This window comes from Callithrix jacchus, chromosome 13 (genome assembly GCF_049354715.1).
Source record: "Callithrix jacchus isolate 240 chromosome 13, calJac240_pri, whole genome shotgun sequence".
Classification (NCBI taxonomy): Eukaryota; Metazoa; Chordata; class Mammalia; order Primates; family Cebidae; genus Callithrix; species Callithrix jacchus.
The window spans coordinates 33,724,538-33,743,256 of NC_133514.1; the positions used below are offsets into that span (position 1 = coordinate 33,724,538).

The 18,719-nt window shown below is 38.3% G+C and overlaps 1 protein-coding gene across 14 annotated transcripts in view; it reads left to right on the top strand.

Annotated features, from left to right (window-relative positions):
• The window catches only part of NRG1 (neuregulin 1), a 1,138,183-nt gene that overhangs the window by 946,073 nt on the left and 173,391 nt on the right, over positions 1–18,719 (top strand). For all 14 annotated transcript variants that reach the window (XM_078347469.1, XM_078347465.1, XM_078347468.1 and 11 more), the window contains exon 2: positions 16,770–16,947. In XM_078347469.1, the coding sequence (XP_078203595.1) occupies positions 16,770–16,947 (178 nt within the window). The remainder of the gene's footprint in view (positions 1–16,769; positions 16,948–18,719) is intronic.

An 18,719-nucleotide genomic window follows, 5' to 3' on the forward strand; every position in this document is an offset into this window, starting at 1 on the left:
AATAAAGCCAGTTATCTACACAAATAAGGCAGGATCTGAATACTAGTTGGATGCCAGAAGAAGAATATAGAGCATTCTAATGTGTTTGGTTAGGAGCAGACCATATCAAGGGCTAATATGATAGAGTGATAGAGGTAGGGAGAATCCTGATAAATTCAATATGTTTTTACATAAATCCTGTGTATTAAACTAGTGGCTCACTTGATAAGGAGTATTTGAATCACAGATTGACTTTGTTTGTTTGTTCTTCCATTCAGTAAACATTATTGAGTACTGTGCTAGTTATTAGGATAAAAGATGCATTAAAAGGATAAAGCCCCTAACTTCCAGGAGCCTCTGTCTCCTAAGTGAATTGAAACACTGCAAAGATATGATATGGTATATTAAATGGAATAATAATGGTTTTATAGAAACATGGAAGAAGAATACTTATTCAAAAGAGGTAACTTATTCAAAAGACACGTAAGTTGAGTTTAGTCATCTTGTGTTTTAGGAAAAATAATTTTAGATTTATGGAGGGGTGGCAAATATAGGCCAGGAAATTCTCCTATATTCTATTCAATTCCTTTAATATTACATAGCTTTGATATATTGATCAAAACTTAGAAATTAACATTGGTATGATACTGTTAGCTAAACTGCAGACCTTACCTGGATTGCGCCATCTCACAACTGTTTGTACTAAAGTGAAATCATGTAAGAAAGTACTTTGTAAACAGTAGGCTAAATAGTGGTAGTCTAAGAAATGCCATCTAGGTGAGCACAGGGTAGGTCACTGAGGGTGAAGGCTGTAAAGGGAGCTTCACATAATTTAACCATGAGCTGTCTTTTATTTTAGAGACAGGGTCTTGCTCTGTCACCCAGACTGGACTGCAGTGGCACAGTTTAATCCTCCCACCTCAGCCTTCTGAGTAGCTGGGACTACATGCACATGCCACCACACCCGGCTAATTTTTGTATTTTTTGTAAAGATGGTGTTTTATCATGTTGCCCAGGCTGGTTTCAAATTCCTGGGGTCAAGTGATCTACCTACCTCAGCCTCCCAAAGGACTGGGATTATAGGCGTGAACCACAGCACGCAGCCTGAGTGCTCTGTATTTTAATTTCCTCTAATAACGTGATCTGTTCCACTCATGAATTTAATTAATTCCTTATGAATTTGCTGTCAAAATAAAATGAGCTGTTATTGATGCTTATTATGTACATGACAGTATCTTATTCAAAGTATGGGATACAGTTCTTTGATTCTCTCACTCCATCCTGTGTAAGGTAAACCTACCTTGCAGATGAGGATGAAGTTCACCTGGGTAACAGATGGACTTAGTAAAGCCAGACTTTAGGTGGGAAAATTGGAATTAGAACCTGGGCCAACCCAACTTGAAAGCCCATGGTTTTTCTCCTTTGTGGTTTTTTCCTGAGTCATTTTCCTGCATAGCTCCCCTGAATAAGCATTTTCCAAATTATACTTTTTCTTGTGCAAAACTTCACTTCCTTTTTTTTTCAAAAACTCCTGTTTCAGGCTTCAAGGGTTTTCTGAGAATTGAAGTATTCTGCAAATTCCCAAAAAATGCTTTTGCTCTTTCAAAGATTTCATCAATCTCTGGTATCAGTCTGTATGATTCTATAAAGTTTAGTGTATTCCTTTATATTCCACCCTTTCCCTTGAGCATTTCAGTGACTCTTCTTGATAATTTCCAGCTACTTTCTTTTTTGTTCATCAAGAATGACCAAAGATCTAGAAGTTTTTTCAGATATTTGTTCTGTAATTTTTGTGCCATCTGGATTTATATAACCTAATATTTCCTGGCTTTTTAAAAGATGCTTATAGATGGTGGTAGTTAAATCAGGGTTAGTAATAACAACTAATTTTTTTAAATATGCAAAATGCTTTTATTAATCTTTTTAATTAGGTTTTACAACTGTATAGGTACAGCACGTGCTATTTCCCCTCCTTCTTATACCCGAGATAATTGAGATTCAGAGTAATTTTGTGACTGCTTCATCCTGCAGACTGAACAAGTACTTTGTTTTTGATAGGGTCTACTCATTCTTTTTGATAGGGTCTCCTGAGCTTGTGACAGAAGCTCAAGATGTTATGTTTAGAGTTCAGTAATTTACATTCATGAACTTATAAACTATTAACAAAGAATCTAACCTTCTTTCTAAGTAAAAACAAACAAAAGTATTTCTAGTGGAGTGCCAGTGTCCTCAGGGATTCATAGGGAATTAATTAAATTCATGTGTGGAACTGCTTATGTTATTAAAGGAAATTAAAATATAGAGAGCTCATGGTTAGATTGTTTAAAGCTCCCTTCAGAGAATGCAAATTTCACCATCAATGCCCTGCCCTGGGCTCACCCAGAAGGCATTTGTTAGACTACCACTATTTAGCCTACTGTTTACAAAGTACTTTCTTTTTTTTCTCTCTCTCTTTTTTTTTTTTGAGAGTTGTTTCACTCTTGTTGCACAGGCTAGAGTGCAATGGCACGATCTTGGCTCAGCACAACCTCTGCATTCTGGGTTCAGTCGATTCTCCTGCCTCAGCCTCCTGGTAGCTGGGATTACAGGAATGTGCAGCCACTCCTGGCTGATTTTGCATTTTTAGTAGAAACAGGGTTTCTCCATATTGGTCAGGCTGGTCTTGAACTCCTGACCTCAGGTGATCTGCTGCCTCAGCCTCCCAAAGTGCTGGGATTACAGGCATGAGCCACCGCACCTGGCCACAAAATACTTTCATACATGATCTCATTTCAGCATGAAAAAAGTTGTATACAAGATGGTGCAATCCAAGTAAGGTCTCCAGTGTAGCTAATAGTAGGGTAATGAAAGCTACATGTTGACACGCTAAGTAAGCTTCATTTTGGCTTCTTTTGTGTAACATTTTTGAGTCTTTGTACTGAGAAAATTGTAGTGCATTCTGGAAGTCAGTGGATTGTGTCAGAATGTATGGGAAGCAGTTCACTTTCACTTTCAGAAGATTTTTTTAAGAAATTTATGCTTTATGTAAAATAGGAGAGACTACACATTTGGAGTCATTGTGATTTCATTTTGTGTGTTTTTTTTTAACCAAAGGGCATTGGCTTCCATCATACAGTTTGACTTCAGAGGACTGTATGGGAAAGTGTAACAGCCTTTTAGTTATATTGGCCACAGAATGTAGCCACAGATTAATGTAGCACCAAGTTTCTTACTGTCAACAATCTGTTTAATTTGATTTGGTTATTTTCCACCTCTTCAGCAAATTCAGGTCACTGGGAACCCTAAGATAAGGAATTTGCCTTCCCTGATCTTTCCTGTGGGGTAGAAGTAAAATGATAAAAATTCAATTGTTAGGTTGTCCATGGACTTACTTAAGAATGCAGGGAGCCTGTGGCTCACGCCTGTAATCCCAGCACTTTGGGAGGCAGAGGCGGGTGGATCACGAGGTCAACAGATCAAGACCATCCTGGTCGAAGTGGTGAAACCCCGTCTCTACTGAAGATACAAAAAATTAGTTGGGCATGTTGGTGTGTGCCTGTAATCCCAGCTACTCTGGAGGCTGAGGCAGGAGAATTGCCTGAACCCAGGAGGCGGAGGTTGCGGTGAGCCGAGATCGCGCCATTGCACTCCAGCCTGGGTAACAAGAGCGAAACTCCATCTCAAAAAAAAAAAAAAAAAAAATGCAGGGAGCTGCACAAGCTTTAAAAGCCCCCAGAAAGTCAAATGTGGACCCTGCTTAAGAAGGGATGCAACGTTGGTTACTTAAAACTGCAGTGAACAGAGCAGGGAGAAATTTATTTATTTATTTATTTATTTGTTTGTTTGTTTGTTTATTTTTAAAATTTTTATTGCATTTTAGGTTTGGGGGTACATGTGCAGAACATGCAAGACAGTTGCATAGGTACACACATGGCAGTGTGTTTTGCTTCCTTTCTCCCCTTCACCCACATTTGGCATTTCTCCCCAGGCTATCCCTCCCCACCTCCCCCTCCCGCTGGCCCTCTCCTTTTCCCCCCAATAGACCCCAGTGTTTAGTACTCCCCTGAGCAGGGAGAAATTTAAATTTGATCTTGTAGGCCTCAATGAGTAATGAAGGCTTTCAATTCTGGCATGTACTAAGGTTTTAGTATCATTCTCTTTAATAAGTTACCTGTGGACAAAAATGAAAACATTAGAAAGCCCTAATTACTAAGAAAGTAGATCTGACTAAATAACAAAGAAACAGATTTTAGGAGTCCTGAGAGGACACATTTATTTCAAAATGAGCTCTGCTAAAATTTTTCTTTTTCACAGAAGGAATAAGATTTAAATGGCTATGTGAAAAATGGATTATAGCTAACTAATGTTCTTAGATAATGAATCAGCGACTTTGTTCATTTATATGCACTGCTTAAAAGTTTTCACGTTATCATTGTTTAAAACTAATTATAATAAAGTCCCAACTCATCTTACCTGCGAATTTATTTAGAACATGTAAATAAATTTCTTTGAATAAAAAAAGAGAATTTTAATGACATCAATTAAATGTAATTAACTTGAACAAAGAAATGGTTATAAAGACAAATATTAACATATCAAAGTCATGCTAATTGCTAAATTTACCCAAGCAATAAACTCATTAGAAAAGAAAAAAAAACCTTGACAATAAGAAAATAACAGCCAGCTCGGTGGCTCATGCCTGTAATCCCAGTACTTTGGGAGGCTGAGGCGGGCGGATTATGAGGTGAGGGGTTCAAGACCCGCCTGACCAACATGGTGAAACAGTGTCTCTACTTAAAAATACAAGAATTAGCTGGGTGTGGTGGTACGCACCTGTAATCCCAGCTACTTGAGAGACTGAGGCAGGAGAGTTGCTTGAACCCAAGAGGCGGAGGTTGCGCACTCCAGCCTGGGAGACAGAGGGAGACTCCATCTCAAAAAAAAAAAAAAAAAAGTAAACATCAAATTTTTAGAAACTAGATATTTCCCAATTTTTCTGTTTAATTGGCATTTTGGAAGTGAATGTAGCTGGGATGTATAACACCAGAAAAAAAATTCTGTTTTGTGACAATAGAAAAAATAATATTTATAAGTTTATGTCATAAGGAATTTGCTACACATCAATTAGGTAAAATTGTACTGGATCCATTTTAACCCTGTGAGTTGATTGCCTTCAGTGAATCTTGCTGGACATCTTTATGTCCGAGAATGAGATGTTCTTATAATTGGGGGCAGCTGTGGTGACAGACTCAATTAGGCAGGCCTCTTGAACACTCACTTCCCAGCTGCTGGCTGCAGCACGGTGATTTGCTTCAGTGTTCACCGTCACAGTGTATTGCCTTTACACCTCTAAAGAACAACATTAATCCATTAAGACACTTTTGTTGCTGTATCATCATGTGGGGGTTATCACATTGCAGTGAACACAGGAGTGAGCTACAGCACTGTTCACGCTTGTGGCGTTTGGCATACGACAGAGTGACAACTACAGAGTTCAAAAGTGTTTTTTTTTGTAACACCAGTTGCAAGTATTATTTCCCCATAAATCATCTAAGTAGCTCAGAAAATTCAACAATTTTACCTATCTCCACATTTCTCAGACTGTCTTTTGCACATGGAACAAGTGCAGAAATAATAATGTCATGTGGTATATCCCAGATTTTGTCAGGAAAATATGGTCCCTATTGATAGATCAATAAATAAAATTGTTAGCACATTGTCTAGTAGTTAAAAGCCAGGGATCTGGAGTCAGACTTCCTGGCTTCAGATACTGACTTGATAGTGTACCAGCTGTGTGACTGTAGACAGGTTACTTTACCTCTCTGTTTCTGTCACTTCATCTGTAAGTTGGGGGTGATTATAGTAATACATATCTCCTGGAGTTACTAAAAAAGTTAATGAGCATAAAGTTCTTAGAATAGTGCCTGGCACATAGTAGGTACTCAGTGTCAGCTATTTTTTATTCAAAGGTGTTTATTATAAAGTACTATATGTATATATAATATGTGTATATGTACATATTACATACTATATATACTATATATAGATATTCTATAAATAAAAAGGACTTTATTTAACTTCATCTCATAGGCTTTGAAAATAAATTACAGTTGTTTGAAGATTTTATCTTTAGCCCCTAATCGTGAAATACTGGTCAAGGAACTGTATAGAAAAGGGAGATTGCTAATTTCAATAAGTAACTAATTTCAATTTACTGGGTGAAAATTATCTTACCTAATAAATCTGCATTCATTTTCCCTTGTATAATTTTACAGTGTTGTAAATTTCTCACAGACAAATATGGGGAGGTGATTTGGTATATATAGCTCATTATAAAAACAAAAAAATTACTGTAGCGGCTATGAAATGGAGTGGTCTTTCCTAGATTTTTAATCTATTATCCTTCTCCTTTTCTGCCTCCACTTCAAACTTCGCAGAAAAACTAGGTATGGTAAAGTCCTAGGTTTAAGTCTTGGTTCTGTAGTTTGTTAGACTTATGACATGAAGTTTCTGTATCAGTTTTCATCTCTTCACCTGTAAATGGAAACAATCATTATGTACCTTACATGAAATACATACAACAACTGTTGCAGATGAAAGGAAATGTGACCAAATGGTAACTTTGAGGATATGTAATGACAACAAGCACATTAACAGTTAAGGGAGCAAACCAGCATCCTCTAGACTGTGGTCACTGGAGAAGAGCGACTTTGGCTTGAAGGCAGAGGAGGCACAGTAGCTGACACTTATAATCCCAGCACTTTGGGAGGCTCAAGCAAGGGGATTGCTTGAAGCTAGGTGTTTGAGACCAGCCTGAACAACATAGTGAATCCCTGTATACAAAACAGAAACAAAAACAGCATGGTGGTGTGTGCCTGTGCCTGTGGTCCCAGCTATGTGAGAGGCTAAGGGAGAAGGATCACCTGAGCTTAGGATTTCGAGGCTGCAGTAAGCTATGATCACATCACACCACTGCACTCCAGCCTGGGTGACAGAAACCTGCCTCAAAAAAAAAAAAAAAAAAAAATTAAAGCAGAGAAGCTAATGTGAAAATGTATGTGCTCTTCCTGCAATAATACAGGAACAGTCTGACCACTCTGGGTAGACTCAGAGTGAGATAAATGAGCTAGTGAGGAACATGACCAGGGTCTCATCTGAGGCAGGGTCCAGTTTGAGAGTTCTCTGACAGTGATGACCAGGTAAGAGAAATACAGACCATAAAAACTTCAAAGTAAAGATGGTACAACTTATTTGACAATTTTTCAGTTAGATTTACATGCCATTTTGTTAGTGTCTGATGGCAGAGCAGCACAAGTCCTAGCCCAGTGGCATGCAGAAAACAATCAATGTCACAGGGCCCCACAATTCCAAACAATAAAATGTTTTAGAGAGGATAGATGGGGCCTCTGGAATCATTTTGCACCTGGGTTTCTACTTTGTCAGTGTTTTCCAAATTCTTCCTCATCCTTTCCAGCAGACACTTGAAGTCCTACTTTCGCTTAGGAGAGCCTGAGATCCCATGTATCTTCCATTCAATAAATTTAGAAATTTTGATGGGCATAGTATCAATCAAGATGGATACATACACAGTCAGGCAATAGCCTAACCCTCCAAATAGGGACTGTGACCCCCCTACAATTAACTTGCTTACCCTTGTTTCATTTGGTAGGGATAAATGGCCCTCTGTTTGTACATGTTTTTTTTTCTGTTTCAGTTTTCTTTCTTTTTTTTTTTTTGAGATAGACTCTCGCCTGTCACCCAGGCTGGAATGCAGTAGAGTGATCTCAGCTCACTGCAACCTCCACCTCCCAGGTTCAAGCGATTTTTGTGCCTTGACCTCCCTGGTAGCTGGGATTACCGGTGTGTACCACCACACCCAGCTAAATTTTTGTATTTTTAGTAGAGATGGGGTTTTACCATGTTGGTCAGGCTGGTTGTGAACTCCTGATCTCAAGTGATTCATCTGTGTCAGCCTCCCAAAGTGCTCGGATTACAGGTGTGAGCCACCAGAACTCAGCTCTCTACATGTGTTTTTTAAATGCAGTCAGTTGAGTATGGTTTTCAGGTGTAGAATATGATTAATCAACTTCAGTGACCTTCACATAAACATACTATTTAACTGGGCTGATTGTGGCTTATACTCTCAAATCAGATATCTTGAAGAATCATACCATTTCAGTCATTGTGTAGCAGTTAATTGGGAGGAGTGAAACTTTGAGGACACCCATCTGTAAAATCCCCCACTAAAGGAAACCAATATGTTTGGGAAATCGAAATGAAGCACTAGTAAGAATCCAACTCTGGCTGTAGTGGCACCACGATGATGATGAGTGTTAGAAGTAAAATGCTGAAATATTGCCCCCGATTTTATTCTTTTATGTTGTATGATGACACGTTCTATGCATGCGATGTGAGGTCCTTCAACATGCTTGCAAAGAAATTATTCAGTAGTTCATATACCCATCATTGCATTATGTAAGGAGTTGGACATGGAACTGCTAGAATCTGGCCATCTTAGCCCTACTTTGAGGACTATTCCCAGAGCATTTGCTAGTTTGATTTAGTTTGCTGTCAGTAGTAAACAGAGTCAGCGTGAAAATATTTTATAACAAAATACTGACTTTATGGTGACTTTTATTTCAAATGAAGGTGCCATTATCCTTCCTCAATAGGCAGGGACAAATAGCAACTCCATTTCAGCTCCCAGGGAACTCTATTAAACTTGAATCAAGAACATTCTGTTTGAAGCCTGATTTAGCTGGAGCACAGGGTGGGGTGAGTACCACAGCACCACAGGTGGCAGCAAATGGTGATCTTGTTGGGCAATTTGGGATATAGCTCAACAGGCTGGGTGTGATGACTCACGCTTGTAATCCCAGCACTTTGGGAGGCCAAGGTGGGTGGATCACCTGAAGTCGGGAGTTTGCGACTAGCCTGGCCAACATGGTGAAACTTTGTCTCTACCAAAAATACAAAAATTAGCTTGCCGTGGTGATGTGGTACTCACCACGTGCCCATACTCCAGCTACTCCAGAAGCTGACGCATGAGAATCGCTTGAGCCCAGGAGGCGGAGGTTGCAGTGAACCAAGATCACGTCACTGCACTGCAGCCTGGGCAACAAGAGCGAAACTCCATCTCAAAAAAAAAGGATAGCTCAATGTCGCCCACTGCATTGGTAGCAGGGGATTAAAACCTAGGTGCATTCCAAAATACCGTTATCACTAGAATGTGCTGCCTTTTACACAGCTATATTTACACATTTTCATCTAATAAGACAAACTTTCCCTTTTATAGCCAGATTTGTGAGTGTAGCTCAGAAGGGAAGAGCAGATGGAAGAGCACAAAGTTTATCCACTCCTGTTGCAGGACTGTAATCAACTTCGTGAGATAGTCTAAGGAGGGAGAAATATGACCGGGCGAATTTGGAAAACTCTCCATACTAATTTATCTGCTTCTAACATGACTATTAACAAAAGGACATCCTGCATTGAGGATTGATTAATGGTATTCGTGTGGCTTTCATTAACTGGCATAATTGTCAGTCACTGGTTGTCACTGTGGGATCTGCACATATGTGATGGCCGGCTTTTTACAGCTTTTATGCAGGGAAGACTTCGCTGGGAACACAGCTGAAAGCTCACTGTTACTTGATAATATTTTGCACGTTTCCTGTGTAATTTGTTCAGTGTGTTGGGGCTCTTCAGATTAGCTGCACAAACGTGGAAAGTAAAGATAGGAGCTGGCTTTGCATTGTCAGATCCTTCAGAGACCAGAAATAGGTTTATCTAGAGTCACGTGCCATCAGCATGTCTACTGCATACACATGCTAAAATTTGTTTCCTGTTCTTAAAAGTGTAGTCCAGTATTTGATACAGCTGCACGGATAATATCTGAAAAATAAGGGCACAGTAGGTGATTAAGACAAGAAGATTGCTTAGATGAATGAGCTTGTTTTTGTTGGAAATTTATTTTGCCTTTATCACAAGTTTTTTGTTTTTTTTTTGAGGCGGAGTTTCGCTCCTGTTACCCAGGCTGGAGTGCAGTGGCGCGATCTCGGCTCACCGCAACCTCCGCCTCCTGGGTTCAGGCAATTCTCCTGCCTCAGCTTCCCGAGTAGGTGGGATTACAGTCACGCACCACCATGCCCAGCTAATTGTTTTCATTTTTAGTCGAGACGGGGTTTCATCATTTAACCAGGATGGTCTCGATCTCTTGAACTCGTGATCCACACGCCTCGGCCTCCCAAAGTGCTGGGATTACAGGCTTGAGCCACCGGGCCCGGCCTCACCCATTAAATTATTGGAATAAATGAACATTTATTGCCTTGAGTTTTTATGTGGTCAGAATATGAAATATAAATATTTTTGGATTACCACCACAATGGTTTTCTACATCGTGTGACATGGCAAATGGGAATAGCAGAGCACAAAGCAGACTTTTGGAAGTATACCTAGTATACCTGCATGTTTTGAGTTAGAGTCAGAAGAGCCTGTTTGTGATCTTTTAAAATCTTTGCAAACATTTAAAGCCTGTAAAAAGAAGTATTCAAAAGAAGTGCCTGTGAAATGTGTGCCATTGCTCTAACAGCATTTGCGTTTTTCTTTTAAAAGGCTATTCTTTGCACTTGACTATTTGCCTCTGTTGCATTTCTAAGGGTGTGGATGTGTTTATATTAATGTCAAGCAAGTTTGAAATAGATTTAGGCAGAGACTGCTTAAAACTTTATTATTAAATTGTTTCAGGGTGTGGAACTACTGGCCCTCTAGAAACACATCGAAAGCAAAATTGTGAACTGCGGTAGACCAAATACAATTAAATCACACTTAAGATTCTCAGAACACCTTCTGCATTTGAAGCATTAACTTAGCCTTGAGCTTGCCTTCAACCAGGTTTTAATTAACAGACCATTTAAGCTTAGATAAGAATGGAAAGACAAACGAAAATTTTTTTGCAGTTCTAAAATTCGAATACTCAGTTAACAAGAATTGACCCCAAGTTTAGGAACTACCCTGGGCCTTATGAAGTTATACCTGGGTTTTAGAAAATACTTGATTAATAGTGTATTTTTCGGTGAAATAGATGAGATTATTTCATATGAGTGAACCATATGTCTGAGAAACGTGTACGTTGAAAATGAATGCTATTAACAGATACCTATTTATATAGTCTCTGACAAAAGAAAATGTACTCTTGAAAATTGTCTCATTATGGATAGATCAAAAAAATCACATAAAGCACATGGGCTCAAACATCAGTTTGCATTTTTATAAGAATCTGTGAGATACTCAGGGCTACTCCAGTAGTCCTGGAAGATGAAAAGAGGTTTTAAATAATATCTTCAAAGACAAAAAAAAAAGATTTAAAATTTTTGCCCTGTCTTCTTGATACTTGAATTTGGGCTCTGCTCTAAGTGAGTGAGGAACTTTGTACCTTCTCTAGAAGGTACCACTGACAGCAGAACAGCCATAGGTCAGGGATATAATTGTGCGGCTCTGTTGAAAGTACATAGATGTGTTTCTTTACTTATGCTGTGGAGGGTTTTGAGTTATTAACTTAAGAGAGCTGGTTTTGAAAAGCCAGATATCCTCATGTCATAGAAGTTACCCTAGAAGGACATAGCAGGCACGTTATTACGCCTGGACTTTTAGGGATGGAAAGTTAGAGTAGCCATGAGCTTTTCCACTTCTGATGGATTTGGAACTGTGTGCAAGATAGAGAAATTTTGGCTGGTTACTAGAGGTATTCTTGAATCTCCAACAGTGAGAAATGTTCATACATTAGGGTCAGCTTAGCAGGGGATATTTTAAGAAGGACCTTGGATATGAAGGTCTCTGCCTCACTGCATTGTACATCATCTTGTAAGGCAAGGGATGTACCATTCTTTGCTTGTGGACCCAAAAGGGAGGGATAGATATTGATCTGCCCAAAGAGCAATTGGTTTCCTTCCATCAAAAGACCTAGTGGGGTTGGAGCCCTGAAGTCGAGATTGTGAGGACGAAGCATATGAGCATTTCAGTGCAATATGACTTGGATAATTTAAATGATATAAATGAATTTAAATGACTCAAATTACTAATTAAACTTAACTTGCAAATTATTAACTCAAATATTTATAAGAATTTCTTTTATGACTGCAAATTAACCAAGATTTTAAAAATGTTTAATGACATGAACACAAAAAAGCCAACAGTAGACACCAGAACCTCCTTGAGAGTGAAGGGTGAGACGAACATAACGAAGGAAAAACTACCTATCGGGTGTTATATGCTTATTACCTGGGCAACGAAGTAATCTGTGCAGTAAACCCCTGCAACACTCAATTTACCTATATAAAAATCTACACATGTACCCCCTGCACCTAAAATAAAAGTTGAAAAGAAAGAAAAAGAAACGGACTAATGTGCGCGTGCATGCCCACACACACACACACACACACACACACTCTCTCTCTCTCTTAATGAAGTCTAGGTATTTTATCTAATGGCAGAAAGATCAAATGAGAAAGGCATAAAATCAGAGAGAAACCAAGGATCCCCATTTTTTCCCTCTGTGCATGTGTTAGTACGTATATGTAGAAATGTGTTTCTATTTGTAAACCATCTGAAGGTATACTTCCAAAAGTCTGCTTTGTGCTCTGCTATTCCCATTTGCCATGTCACATGATGTAGGAAAACATTGTGGTGGTAATCCAAAAATATTTATATTTCATATTCTGACCACATAAAAACTCAAGGCAATAAATGTTCATTTACTCCAGTAATTTAATGGGTGAGTACATATTCATGACATTGGTGGTTTTGTAGAATATCTCTCATTTTGAATTTGTTTTATTGTTTCCTCATGTTTGAAATCAAAACCCCTAATACGGAAATAAGAAATAAACTAATGAAGCCAGAATGGGAAAAGGAAGGAGAGATGAACTAGAGAGAGAAAAGAGGGAGCAGAGAAAGAGGGAAAGAGAGAGGCAAACTGATTTTCTGTTAAAATATTTATCAAAGTGGAAGAAAAAAGGATCAATGCAACAATAAGAGATCTTAATACCCAGATACATAAGACCCATAATGAGATTTAGACTCAACGAGACAGAAAATTAATAAGGATATCCAGGACTCCAACTCAGATCTGGAACAAGTAAACTCAATAAATATTTATAGAGTTCTCCATTTTAAATACACAAAATATTGATCGGCCATTATTAATACCCATTTTTAGAATGAAGCAATATTCCTGTTCTCTCTCCCTCTTTTTCTTCCTCTTTCTTCCTCTCCTTCTCTCCTTTTTTTACTTTTCAACATCCTAGTTCCTCACCTCTACTCAATACATTCCTCTGAACACCTGATTCCTTGTGATTCTCCCATCCCACTGAAACCTCCAATCCATTAAAAAAAAAAAAAAAGAAAGAAAGAAAGTAAATGTGTGACCAGATTCTAGAAGGAATTTTCATGAGAAGAACAATAAAATTGACCTGAATAGGGCAATTAGTGTCCCATAAATGTTATGTTATCAGATATAGAGAATACCAAAAAGTTGGCAGAGAAACTGTCTTTCCTTTTTCTGTTTCTTGGTTAGAAAACACACAATAAAAAAAAAAAAAAAAAAAAAAAAAAAAAACAGTGGAAGAAAACAAAGTCTCTGTAGATTTATGTTCAGACTATATTGATAAGCAAATATATGGAGTGGTAAGTGGGGGAACATGGTAGTTAAAGAGAAGGCATCTGAAGTACAGTTGACACTTGGACGAGGTAGGTGTTAGGGGTGCCAATCCCCTGTGTGGTCAAAAATTTAAGTATAACTTTCGACCCCGCCAAACTTAGCTACTAATAGCCTATTGTTGACTGGAAGTCTTATCAATAACACAAAGAGTTGATGAGTAAATATCTTTGTCTTATATGTATTACATATGGTATTCTTATGTAATAAGTAAAATAAAGAAAATATAAGGAAGAGAAAATATATTTACTATTCATCAGGTGGAAGTGGATCATTACCATTCATCAGGTGGAAGTGATCATTCATCAGGTGGAAGTGGTCATCTTCATGTTGAGTAGGCTGAGGAGGAGAAGGAGGAAGACGGGGGCATTGGTCTTGCTGTCTCAAGGGCAGCACAGATAGAGGAAAATTCATGTACATGGCATTTTGCTTAGAGGCAAGGGAATAAGCCTTGGAAGCTCTGGTGTGTTACCAAGTTAAGTGTAAAATCCAGAGGGGTGAAGAATTTGAATTCAAACTAGTTCTTTTAGTTTATACATAAATTAATGAGATAATGCAGTTTACGTAATATATGTAAACCAGTTTTTTTGGTGTCATTTAGTACCAGCAGATTCATTCCTTTAAAACTCTTCACCAGGCCAGGTGTGGTGGCTCACACCTGTAATCCCAACACTCTGGGAGGCCAAGGCAGGAGGATTGTTTGAGCCCAGGATGTGGAGACCAGCCTGGATAACATGGCAAAACTCCATCTCTACAAAAAATACACACATTAGCCAGGCACTTCTGCTTCTAGTAACTCAGAGGCTGAGGTGGGAGGATCGCTTGAGCCCAGGAGGTGGAGGTTGCGGTGAGCCATGATCATGCCACTGCGCTCCAGCCTGTGCAACCAAGCAAGATTCTGTCTCAATCAATCAATCAATAAACAAACAAACCCATTACCAGACTCCCAAATTAAAAATGATCTTAAGGATTTAACAGAAATATGTAAACACTACTTCAGACACATGAGAATATAGTCTATTTTTAAAAACCTGCAAAACAGAGATTCATGAACCACATTTTAAAAAGACTTCCATGAAAGCTCTTCAGAAAAAAATATTTTCAAGCTGTCGAAATAAAGAAAGAAAGAAAGAAAGAAAGAAAGAAAGAGAAGAACAACAACAACCACCAGACAATCATCAAGTATCAAGGGCTAAGAATAGTTAAAATAAGTTTTCTGATTTGCCGGTGTGTCTGCCACGTTAAATACCTGCTTCTTCTCCACCCCTTCTCCTAGCTACCATATAAATAAAAAAGGGGGATGTGTAATTATAGGGTTCTGCTAAGAAATTGCAGCATTCAAATGATTTTTGCTGTAATTTATTGGAAATTTCATATGTTCATTCCTGACAGTTTTTGGATTTACTTGGTAAGGGCAGAATCGTAGAAAAACAAATAGAGTTCCCGAGTAGGAAAGGTACTCCATTTCCTGTTCATGGTTAGGTGACCCTGATTACTGTCCTTGGAGTCTTGGGCCTCTTACCCGGTGAATAATTAGGTACTGAATCAGGGAGGTACAGACTCATTTGCTTGGGTTTGTTTTCTGGGAGTTCCTGTTTAACATTCCTGAACTGGAGCAGAAGTAGTTTTTGTAGCTGGGTTTTCTGAGCCTCAGAGGAAGCTGAGAGTTGTTGAGTTCTCAAGTTTTGTGATGCTTGTTATTAAGTGAAATTATGTGTGCAGAGGAAAATCTATTCATCTATGCTTTTTAAAATGTCTATGATAAACAGAATTAGACATAGAGAATTGCATAATACACATGTCCATATTACCCAGCTTCCACAGTTATCAGCTTCTTTGTAATTGTTTTTCACCCTTATGCCTAGCTGTTCCCACCACCATATTATCTTGAAGCAAATCTCAGATATTATAACATTTTATCTGTTAAGTATTTCAGTAGATATTTTTAAGCAGTCTTGCTTAAAATAAGAATGGTATGTAGGTGTTTAATGTATTCTCTAACTTAATGCATAATTTAAGTACTCACAGTCTCTGTTGAGACTATTTAGATGGACTAAATCCAATCAGAGAGAGAATTTGATGAAGGTAGTGGTCATCTGGAATGGCCCATTGTTCTGTATGGGATAGCAACTGTGTAGGTCCAGTCAAAGAACGACAGCATCAGAGAATTTCTGTCTGGAAGAAAGGAGCCATTGTTAAGATTGATGGGTTTTCTGTGTTCTTTGGTCCCCTCTGATGACAGGATAGTGAAATGAGCCCCACCTCCAAGTACCCACAAACTTTGTAACCATGGATAAAGTCAGCCACTTACTTATCTCTGAAATTAAACTTCCCAATTTTAAAAATGGATGTGATGCTTCCTGCACTTATTCACAGAACTGTGACACACTGTGATTTGGGATGTGAACACACTTTAAAAATAATGGACCGGTTACATAGTCTCCTTTTATTTTTTATTTTATTTTTTTAAATTTCTTTTTTGAAACAGAATTTCAGTCAGTTGCTCAGGCTGAAGTGCAGTGGTGGCTCACTGCAGCCTTGACCTCCTGGGCTCAGGTGGTCCTCCCACCTCAGCCTCACAGGTAGCTGGTATTACAGGCATACGCCACCATGGTGGCTGACTTTTGTATTTTTGTAGGATAAGATTTCACCATATTGCCGAAACTGGCCTCCAACTTGAGAGCTCAAGTGATCCTCCTGCCTCAGCCTCTCAAAGTGTTGGAATTACAGGCGTGAGCCATGGCACCCAGCTATAGATGATCCTTTAACACAGGCTTTTGGTTCTTTGAAATTACCAATGTTCAGGATTCTCAATGGCATCAGAGAATATAAAGATTGAAGAAATAACTATCTAGAATGTTTTTAAGGAATAATTTTCTAATCTAGGTTCTCTGTTTTCTTCTGAGTACATTTTACTTGGGCATTTTACTTTTCTCCAATATAAGGTCCATTTTCACTGAACCATTTACAGTTTATTCTTCTCTCTATTAATAAAACCTTTGGAATGATATCTTGATCAGGCTAACTCCAAATTAAATGTTTCTCTTTGAAAGATTGCCTGGTGATCAGAATTGTTTTTCCTTCTCTTTTCTTCTTTTAGCCTTGCCTCCCCGATTGAAAGAGATGAAAAGCCAGGAGTCGGCTGCAGGGTCCAAACTAGTCCTTCGGTGTGAAACCAGTTCTGAATACTCCTCTCTCAGATTCAAGTGGTTCAAAAATGGTAATGAATTGAATCGAAAAAACAAACCACAAAACATCAAGATACAAAAAAAGCCAGGGTAAGTATAATGCAGAAAATAGTACAGACTGCCCCCAACAATAAGGCAATATATAACATATAAATGTTATTTAGGCCCTAATAAGTGAATTTACTATCAGAAACATGATAGATAATAAGTGAAAAGCTGTTTTATTATATAATGACAAAAAAATGCCATGTCATCACATAGGCAAGAATTCAGAGTTTCTGGTCCTTACAGCTTGTTGATGAAGAAAAGAAAGGATGATGGAGAAAGAACTGTAGGAAGTAAGAAGAGATGGAAGGGGGAAGGAAGGGAGCATTAGTGGCAGATGCTGTCATAGTAATAGATCCTAAAATTCAATTTCTTGGCTGGGTGCAGTGGCTCATGCTTGTCATCCCAGCAGTTTGGGAGGCTGAGGATAGTGGATCACCTGAGGTCAGGAGTTCGAGGCCAGCCCGGACAACATGGTAAAACCTTGTCTCTACTAAAAGCAGCCGGGTGTTTTGGGTGCCTGTAATTACATATACTCGGGAGACTGAGGCAGGAGAATCACTTGAACCCAGGAGGCGTAGGTTGCAGTGAGCCAAGATCATGCCACTGCACTCCAGCCTGGGCAATAGAGTAAGACTCCATCTCAAAAAGAAAAAAAAGTTCTATTTCTTTAAAATAAGACAAATGCATAGAATAATTCAGAGTACCAGTGTCTTATACAGTTAAAATCACAACTTTGCTAAAAAGCTCAGCCCTACTTAGATTTGTGGAAAGAATTGGAGTCAGTTGAGTTCAGACTATTTTTTAACAAGAGGTTAATGATATAATTATATCTAATAAAAATTTTTAACTGACACTGCTGATAAAGCACATTATCACTTTAGCAGATTTTAAAATTAGGTAATTTTAGATAGCAAGAATTTTCAATGTTTCTACCCTCCCTGAGGAGGTCTGTATTTGATAGGGCTTCATGTGATTCCTGTAATATCTTGGTGGATGCATTTTTTATCTACTCTAAAATGATGCTCTGTTACCATCCCTACACTCTTCATTCTTATTTACTTCCTTACTTAAGAATCATTTCTTCTAATATCAAACTACATTTTTAAATTAGAGAAAAGTATGTTGGGTTTCTGCTTCTAGAGAGTCCTTTAATCAATGTGACATGTATAATAGTAGTTCCACACTCAAAGATGACATTTTCTGCACTCCTATCTCAAAGGGTTCCAATGAACCCTCAGGTATGGTAACAGATGCCACAGAACAATCTCCTATACTTTGATTTTATAGGACATTAACCAGAAAGTTGTTACACATTCATGACCAAAGTGATTATAATGAGAATTGAATTTAAGTGTTTATTTGTTCTGATGACTGTAATTAGGGGTGTTTCCTAGTTTCTGTGGTTTTATTAACTACATAATTAACTAATTACATGTTTACTCTATTTATTGATCATGTCAGATAGAGCCTAATTTTTGTATTTTTCATATAGACGTGGTCTTGAACTGCTGACCTCAGGTGATCCATCTGCCTCAGCCTCCCAAAGTGCTGGGATTACGGGCAGGAGCCACCATGCCCAGCCTACTTATCTTTTTACATTATTTCAATATGTAGCAGTTGAACAGCACATGGCAGCTATCTTATTTTGCAGATTAGGAAATTAAGGGTCAGAAAAGTATTCTGCTTTGCCTCAAGTCACATAACTAGGAAGAGACTCAGTGAGAACTGAGTTTATTATTATTACACCCATTAAAAAATGTAATATACTAAGGATGAAAGAGGTGAAGTTTCTTCCTGTAAATTATATTGGTAAT